At 33.6% G+C, this 9446-nt stretch overlaps 1 protein-coding gene across 2 annotated transcripts; it reads right to left on the reverse strand.

The window, feature by feature from the left end:
* Positions 1-2860: 2860 nt before the first annotated feature.
* Positions 2861-5029, reverse strand: LOC148046179 (olfactory receptor 14A16-like). 2 transcript variants are annotated; one of them, XM_087711919.1, is made up of 2 exons: positions 4129-5029; positions 2861-2913 (listed from the first exon to the last, which is right to left on the reverse strand). In XM_087711919.1, the coding sequence occupies exons 1-2, from the start codon at positions 5024-5026 to the stop codon at positions 2861-2863; spliced, it is 951 nt and encodes a 316-aa protein (XP_087568045.1). In that variant the 5' UTR covers positions 5027-5029. The 2 variants fall into 2 exon arrangements, with proteins under 2 accessions (XP_087568045.1, XP_087568044.1); XM_087711918.1 differs by lacking the exon at positions 2861-2913 and having other exon boundaries at positions 4112-5026.
* Positions 5030-9446: the final 4417 nt, after the last annotated feature.

The raw sequence follows: 9446 nt of genomic DNA on the forward strand, positions 1-9446 counted from the left end.
TCTGAGACTTCTTAAAACAGTTGTGCCATTCTTGAAGTGCAAATGAAAACTATAGAGGATTAATATTAAATCCTAGGATAAAAAAATAGTTGCTTTTAAAGTGTTGAAGGTAGATGTACTGGTCGGCAATGATCAGTTGGGATTTTCTGAGAATTAATTCTCTATGCAGGGATTTGAGCTTGAAGGTCACTTTCAATGCTACAAATCTTGATTTGAGGTGTTTCTTTTTTGAAGCACCTTTTTGAAAACAGATTAATTGTATATGCATTTACTAAATAGATTGAAAACCAATTTAATGTGGTGGTTAAAGTGTTAAACTCCAAACTGAGGGACCATGAGTTCAATTCCTGGGTTAGTCACAAAGTCAGTTTATGCTAGTCCAGAGGTGTCAAATTGTGACCTGTGGGCCAGATGCATTATGCACTGGCCACGTCGACTCCAGTTTAGGAAAGAGGGAGAAAGTCACAATACGTCATGTGACGACAGCATGATACGGTGAGTTTGACACCCCTGTGCTAGTGACTTTTTATCTACTATAGCAAAGAAAAAAAATAGCAAGATACTTTTGGAATATCTTGGAGTAAAAACTGCACAGATATGTCCATATACTCTCCGAGAATTAGACCTTATTGAGTGAAAGCAAAAATTGGACAGATATGTTCACATATAAATATAGTTAAGGAATTTCATAAAGATAAAAAATATAACATATCTGCAAAGAGAATCTAGTCTGCTTAAGTATTTAATTTCAAAGATTAGAATCAGTGAAGGCCCAATGTAAAAGAGGGCTTCCAAGTCTGACAAAAGGTCCATCTGAAATGATAATATTTGGCTTTGAAATGACAGGATAGAAAGGTTGATTAAATCCTTGCATTCATTATATTTTATTTCAGAAAAAAGTGGTGAAGCTTCATCTCTAATTATACATATCATGTTTCAAACTATACCATCCTCAGGCATGAGACAGACATACAGATGGACAGACAGTCATACATTCAATATAAATGGTAATAATACATACACTGCAGTCTTATTTCTGATGATCTTTAGATGATCCTATTTGATAGGTTCTATGTTGGGAGAAGACCCCCAAAATATTGATGTTAAAAATATTAAACAGCTATCAACTAGACTGTGGTCTCCAGCAAGTTGAGAAGTCTGGGAGATGAGGGATACAGGTGATGCTTGACTTATGACCAGTTGTTCTGGAACTGTTTGAAATTATGATGGTGCAGAATGAAGGATTATAGGATCTATTTTTGAAGTTACAGCTGTTATAGTACCCTTACAGTCATATGATAGTAATTCAGATCAGGAGTGAAATTCAGCAGGTTCTGACAGGTTCTGGAGAACCAGTAGTAGAAATTTTGAGTAGTTTGGAGAACCAGCAAATAGCACCTCTGGCTGGCCCTAGAGTGGAGTGGGAATGGAGATTTTGTAGTATGGTTCCCCTTCCACACCCACCAAGCCACACCAATAGAACCGGCACTTTAAAAATTTGAATTTTACCACTGATTCAGATCTCAGGAATCTGAACACATTTATGAATGAGTGCAGATATTTTCTTTCTCTCACCCACTTCTCTTTCACCCATCCTGTTGAATCTCAGAATACTTGGGCAACCTGTCCCATCACCCCATTCCATACTTATCTCTTCCAATGATTGCATATCTAAAGGTGCACCCTATTGTTGAAATGCATGGTCTTCCTAGATAAGCCACCTTACCCCATTCTGGAAATAGATCCTATTCTGGATGTTGGTGCCTTTTTCACAATTTCTCAAAAGAGCATAATTTTTAAAACTGCACCCCTTTGAGAGATCAACGATTGGCACGCCCTTTCAGAAAGGTGTAATGGATCTTGATGAGTGGAAGCTGCCAAGTGGGACCCTCAGTTGGTGAGAAATGTCCTTGAAGACCATGCACTAACTACACGTTACGCTGGGATAATGCTGCAGTGTGGGCCTGACACTGTCTCTTCTTCATTTATCCAGTGAGGGACCCCATACATCATTTAACAACTCAGACAGCCATTTAACAATCATAACAGGGAACATCAGAATTGGAATTATTGAGCAAGGCAGACATACTAAATGACTGCAATGACTTCTTACTATAAATTAAAAAGTGGAAACATGTTGAGAAGTAACAAATGTACTAAAGATGCAGAGAAATTTGAAATGATATTTTGGAATCATTTATAAAGAATCCTTTCCATATTTCCTATTTGGGGAAAAAACCCTGTCCTGGGAATACATAAAAACTGTCCTCTTCTGCTGAAATTTATTTTTCTGAAAGAAAAATATAAATAACAAACTGCTCTGTATCTTACCATTTCCTTATTTTCACAACTTGCTAATAGCAATAGCAATAGCAGTTAGACTTATATACCGCTTCATTGGGCTTTCAGCCCCCTCTAAGTGGTTTACAGAGTCAGCATATTGCCCCCAACAACAATCTGGGCCCTCATTTTACCCACCTCGGAAGGATGGAAGGCTGAGTCAACCCTGAGCCGGTGAGTTTTGAACAGCCGAACTGCAGAACTGCAGTCAGCTGAAATAGCCTGCAGTGCTGCATTTAACCACTGCGCCACCTCGGCTCTATAGGCCATGCTAAATCATATTTCTTTAATTTGGGGATTAGCATGTTATATGAACCATAAATATTTTATAACCATCATTTATGACTTAGTTTTGAGGCATAAAAATGGCTCCATTTTAAAATTCCTACCATTTGTGATTTATTCCATAATAAACCAATAGTTATCATTTTTCATCATGTATGATACCATTTCTGAGAATAAAATATGCAGACAGGAATTAGAAAATCTCTTGCAAGTATAAGGGTTAACTCCTTTTGTCTCACAAAATTATGAATAGGAGATTCATGAAAGCAATAGTCACGCAAATTAGGTAAACAATAGAAGACTTTATTAAGCAGAGCAAAACAAAATAAGTTTAAATGCAAAGTATAATATAGACAAATATATTCATAGATAAAGCAGGAGAACTAGAAAACAGCATTCAACAGAGGAATATAAACATTGTACCCCTTTAACTGGAAGCCACTCGCCTTTACCAAAGGAAGGTACTGATCTTCTCTAGAAAATCCAGTAAGTACCTGATACCTTCACCAGTACACTTATAATGAACCCCAAAATATTTAACAAATCTTCCCTCTTTCAATCTAAGATCTCCTTCACCATGTACTTTTATCTATCCTCCATTCTCCAGGTATTGGATCAGGAATTATAAATTCCTCTCTTATAAATTATCTCTTCCAATTTGTATCAGGTTGTACAATTTCTAAAATACATAAAAATGTTTTGTTACAATTTTGCAATATCCTAATCACTCTTCTTGCCCTTCTCATTTCTTGTAGTTATCAACATGTTATATGCTCACCCATCCTGACCTTCCTGCCTAATGTCGGGTCTTGTCAAAATATTTCTAAGGAACAGAAAATTAAATTATGTGAGAACCAATTTGGAATAATGGTTTAAGGCATCAGGTTAGAAAGTGGAAGGCTGTAAGCTCTAGTCTGTTTTATGAAAAAAAAACAGCTGGGTTTCTTTGGCCCAGTCTCTTTCTCTCTGTCTCTCTCTCTGTCTCTGTCTCTCTCTTTCTCTTCTCCCCCTCTCCCCCTCTCTTCCTTTCCCTCCCTCCCTCTCTCTGCCTTAGCAAGGAGATAATGGCGACCCTCTGCTACAAACCATTGCCAACTGATTTGAAGGAGCAAAACATTAAAGTATGCATTCAAAAGACCATTTAAGCTTTAAATTTAAAACTTCCTCTCAATTATACTTCTTTTTCATAATCATATTACAGCCTGATCCAATTTCAGTAAAGATCAGGGGTTGTTTGCTTGTTGCATGCTGGAAGCTGCCAAACATCTTCATTTAGCCCCTGAAAACTGCATTGATTAATTAGGAAAACCAGATATAATCTCAGAAATTTTTGGAGTTCTACCATTCTTCTGGTTGAAAGGTTGGAAGTATCTGGATCTTAAGTGTACTTTTTTGGTAACTTACTCTTAATTCAAAGATGGAAGGGAAAAGACAGGAAAATGCAAAACTGTGATAAGTAGAATAGAAATAACATTAAAGGTAATTTTCAGAATTTCCACAGTTTTGAAAGGACCAATTTGATGTTCTTATTTCTCATGCTATAGATGATTGGATTGAACAGGGGTGGGAGAAGGGAATACAGAACAGTCAACCCAAAATCTAGGTAAGATGGAGCATTAGAAGGAGGTCTCAGATAGGCAAAGCAACCAGTTAATAAAAACATAGATACTACTATAAGGTGAGGAACACAAGTGGATAAAGCTTTTTGCCTTCCTTGTTCCGAAGGTATTCTAAGCACTGTCTTGAAAATCACGATATAAGATGCAATAATAAAATTAAAACAACCAATTCCTGCAATGACACTAGCCATAAGAACTCCAAGTTCAACTACATTGAAGCCAGAGCAGGATAGCTTTAGCAACTGTGGAATTTCACAGAAGAATTGGTTGACCACATTAGAACAAAAAAGGATTGAAAAAGTGCCAGTTGTATGCAATGTTCCATAGAGAAGACTTGTGACCCAAATCAGAATCATCATTTTATTGCAGGCATCCCAATTCATCACCATTTCATAGTGCAGTGGATGGCAAATGGCAACATACCGATCATATGCCATGACAGTCAGGAGGGATAAATCTGAAGCTGCGAAGGAGATAAATATGAAGACTTGAGCAGCACATCCTGAGTAAGAGATGTACCTGGTGTCCATGAGGGAATTCACCATGGATTTTGGGACTATGACAGAAACTGACCCTAAGTCCTGCACAGCCAAGTTCATCAGAAACCAGTACATGGGGCTATGTAATTGATTGTCTAAAGCTACTGCCAAGATAATGATCAGATTTGCCATTATAGTTGTCAGATATAATACAAAGAACACAAAGAAATGTAAAAGCTGAATATGTCTATTTTTTGAGAATTCCAGGAGTAAAAAAAAAGGGACTGTTGTGTGATTATTCATGTTTATGACTTAATTAAATTCATTTATAAACATAGATGTGACACTTACATAAAATAGTTATCTAATTTCATGATACATTGATACAAACTGTGAACAGAATGGGAAAAATACCCTGAAAATGAAAAGAGAATCACACAATTAAAAGAATAGATACAATGCATCCCTGTACCTAATAACAGCATTCTTCCTCTACTTGATTGATTAAATTCTAACCTATCAATCACAAGCTATTTTCTTCTACTACTTCATTCTTCCTGGTTGCACTGTGTAGGACTTTGAAGGCCTTTTCAAGTCCATCTTCTTTCAAAATTTCCTGAAGCTTTAGAATTAGTAATTATTTCTTACTCTTCTTGCAGAATTGTACAGTGATGAAAAATTGGAGATAGCCTCCAATATATAGAGTGAGCTCCTAATGGATAGATGGAATAAAGGTCTAGAAGAGAAATAAAGTAATTAATTGTTATATGTTAACTTGAGGGAACAGATTTTCAAGTGCTTTTTTAAAAAAATTTTTTTATTATTTTTCTATAATTACATTTCTTAGTGCTTCATAAACATCATGTTTTCTGGGTATTTAACTTGCTTAGCAATACAGATTCTATTCTTACTCTCCATCCTCTTTTTCCAACCATTGGTAAAGGAAGTTCCATGTTTGATAATATTCTGTGTGTTTTTTCTGTTTGATTTTCAATGTAAGTCTCCATTTCTGCACAATCTATTTTTTATTATGTCTTCATCTTGCAGTGTTTCTTCATTTTTCCAATATTGTGCAAAGATAATCCTCACTGCTAAGACATGTAATACTAAATACATACTTTTAAATCATTTTTTTCTGATATCATCCCTAAGAAAAACAGTTCAGGTTTGAAATCTACATGTTTCCCTATTATCTTTTCTAGCCATCTGTGTATTTTTGCCTATTTTTTTTAGCACAAGTCCACCACATATGATAAAATGTGCCTGGTTTTTTATTAGATTTCCAACATTTGCTAGACATATTTTTAAACATTTTAGCTAACCTAGCAGTTGATAAATACTATCTATAAATCATTTTATATACATTTTTATTATCATAAATTGCCATTGTTAATCTATAGTTCCTTTCACATAAATTTTGCCATTTGTCTAATTCTATGTAATAGCCAAAGTTTTCCCCCATTGTACCATTTTATTTTTTATTTGTTCATCCAGCTCCTGAAGGATAGATGGAATAAAGATATAGAAGAGAAATAAATTAATTATTATATGTTAACTTGAGGGGACAGATTTCCAAGTGCTTGAATTTGTATAAATCATACAGACAAACAAAAACAGGGACAGAAAAATACATACACAGAGAGTATGATTTTTAACAGTAATTCTGGGAATGTTGTGGCTAAAAATATAATGCTTTAAAGAAATTAATATTCGTTGACAAATGTCTATATAAGAATACATTAAAATACAATAATAGTACATTGAAATTTTACAAAAGAAAACATAATTCTCATATCATATTCACCAAGTTATACCTAAGATTACATGAAGAGTACATGAAGAAAGCATATTTTTATAAAGAGAAATTAGAACTCAGAACAATATCTTCACAATTCTCCAGATAAAATTTTCTTTTTAACATTAAATATTTATGTTTAATATACACTTGATTTGCTACTTAATATACAACCACTGACAATAGATTCTCTTTTTTCTGATTTATAAGAAGATTGTTTTCAAATTTAACTATCTTTAATCTAGTTTGTCTTTAGGGCCAAATGTCTGAAAATAAATATCTCCTTATTGTCTTCCTTCCCTTAACATATTGCATTTTATTCTAGAACACTAGCATAGAATATCATTTCATTAAATCATTTTCTCAGTGTGAAAATTAGCTTTAGAAACAGTCATGTAATTTTTATTTAAATAAATGCTAGTTTAGCTCAATAAGAGATAATTGAATTTTTGTTGAATTGCTAATATGCACACCATGCCATACTTACTCTACAATTTTTCTTCATAGAATTTTTGTGGCTTCTGATGTATGCTTTATAGTCTGTTAAATATTGGCTCTATAATACATGCAATCAAAGTATATTCAAATCTATCTTCAGAGAAAAAGGCTGACTTCATATTCAGCAACCTTATTAATCATTTTATTTCTCTCAAGAGGCAAATACATATCATAAGATACACATTCAAAACTAGACAAAATAAATCAGTATGAGCTTTTGTGGATGCTATTAGCCATTAACAGCTAGTGCATTTGAGAATATTCTAATATCACCCATCTCATTGCTTTAGACAATCATAGATGATGTTACCAAGAGGACTAGGGTTGAAACTCACAAATTCTTACTTTCTGAACTGAGAACTCATATATAGATTAATTGAGAAAATCTGCCAGAAGGAAGTTTAAACAGATTTAATCATCTGGGAGTTTATCATTGCTTTCTAAATTGTTGGTTGTTATAGTACTTTATAATATCAAGGATTATATAAATTAATTATATACTGTATATTGGAACTCCTATCCATTTAATTAGTCTGTTTCCAATATTGTGCTATTTATATATTTAAATTATGTATCTATCATATCCGTATTCAACCAAACTTAAAAAAGAGAGGTGCGTGATGTCAAATATTGTAAGTTTTACTACTAGTAGAGATAAATTGACAGGGAATTTAAAAATTCCCCTTCAAGATTTGCAGAGAATAGATTACCAAAACGAAAATTTGAATGGCAATACTTCACTGGCATTTTTATAGACATCCCACTTAAAAAAGCCTAATTGTAATATTTTCTCTGTTACAAAAACTAGGTTCACTTAAAGGTGTTAGAGAATATATTTGAATGATCTATATCAAAATTTTCATCCATTGGTTCCAAACTGTACAATGGAGGTTGGCCAAATTGGATTCCTGAAGGCTTTTAATATCTTGCACTGTCCCAACAATGCAATATGTATTCATTTTATTCAACAGCAATGGAGGATAGTCTTACCACAATCCTATAGTAGATAGCGGAGATTTCATGTGAGAAGCACAAAATCTTCTTAATGAAGTTGTTTTGGATTATTTCCAGCAGAAATCAGAATTCTCATCTCACAGCCATTTCAGTTCCATACAATATCTGCCTTATCACCTGGCCTTAAAAATATTTTAATTGCAGAGGATACCAGCTGCTCTTCTTTAAATAGGAAAAAAACCAGAATAGTGTTCACAGCATGTTTGGCAGTTGCTAAGAAAGAAGTGTAATGTGTTTTCCATTAAAGAGACTTGAAAGTGAAAGTTTTGCCCAGGTATTTAGCATTGGTCTCTCTATCTGTTTGACATTAATTTCCCATCTATGTTTAATATTGATTCTGCCAAAAACCACTACAACTACTATTTATCAGTCAAAAACTACCACCACTACTACAAAAACTACTATATAATTTTGTTAAATTTTATCTTCAGTTTTTTTTTTCTTTTCACAGTAAACAGAGAGTCTGGCCAATAATCTTCTAAAGCACAAATAGTAAGAGCAAATAAAAAATAAGGGACATCAACATACATTAATATTGAAGTTTTATATCCATTAAATAAAGTGGAAATATTTTTCCCTAATTTTGTGGCTATTACAAGATCAGAGATATAAAAACTGAATAAGAAGCAAATAAATAAACACTCCTGTTTAACTCTTCTCTCCAATAAAATAGACTCTAACAAGGACCCATGTGGTCCACTCTTAAGTTGGCACTAATGTATGTAATTCAATTATTAATTGATATCTTCCCTAATTAGTTTCTTCCATAACTGAGACCTATCAATGCAATCAAGGACAGAGGTAAGGTCAGATAGGTGGCAAAGAGTTATTTGGTGTGGTATATTTCACAATAAGGGCCTTCAAAATGGTATAATAATTTATTGTGTGATATCCTTATAAAATCATGTCTGTTTTGCATAAAACAGATTGCTTCTTCTTTCACATCCTCTAGTTTGTTCAAAAGTTGCCTGGACTTCAGTTTAGAATCCAACAATCAAATTGAATGATAATTCACAGGTTTTTGTTGATTACCCTATTTGAGGTTTAGGTATATTGTACTTTATTTCCATTGAGGAAGTACAATATATTATTTTTGAGAAGAACCTAATCAAGATGGACACTCACCAGGAATCACTCTTCTTACATACTTCTGAAGGAATAATCTCCTTACCAGAAGCTTTTCTAAATTTACTGTTAAAACATCCTGCTTATGTCCAGAAGTTGTTACAAATGGTGACTCTGTAGTATGTTTAGTTCGATAGAGAATTTTATTGGCTGAGTGTATAGGCAGCTATAATTAGAAAAAAATATATGAGATCCAACTTTGAGATGCAGGCATATGGCATGATTCTGTGTGGAAATTTCATTAGCTATCAATTCCCAAATTTGTCTTTTATTTTCCTTTTAATTAAGCTG

This window comes from Thamnophis sirtalis, unplaced genomic scaffold (genome assembly GCF_051295495.1).
Source record: "Thamnophis sirtalis isolate CommonGarterSnake01/CBP01778 unplaced genomic scaffold, rThaSir2_p1.2 scaffold_4, whole genome shotgun sequence".
Classification (NCBI taxonomy): domain Eukaryota; kingdom Metazoa; phylum Chordata; class Lepidosauria; order Squamata; family Natricidae; genus Thamnophis; species Thamnophis sirtalis.

What these genes read in the sequence shown, in the direction of transcription:
- LOC148046179 (XM_087711919.1), bottom strand. Translation starts at nt 5,026, where the DNA reads ATGAATAATCACACAACAGTCCCTTTTTTTTTACTCCTGGAATTCTCA. An exon ending in CATCAAATTGGTCCTTTCAA is followed by an intron (nt 2,914 to 4,128) that starts AACTGTGGAAAT and finishes CTTCTATTGTTT; the next exon opens with ACCTAATTTGCGTGACTATT.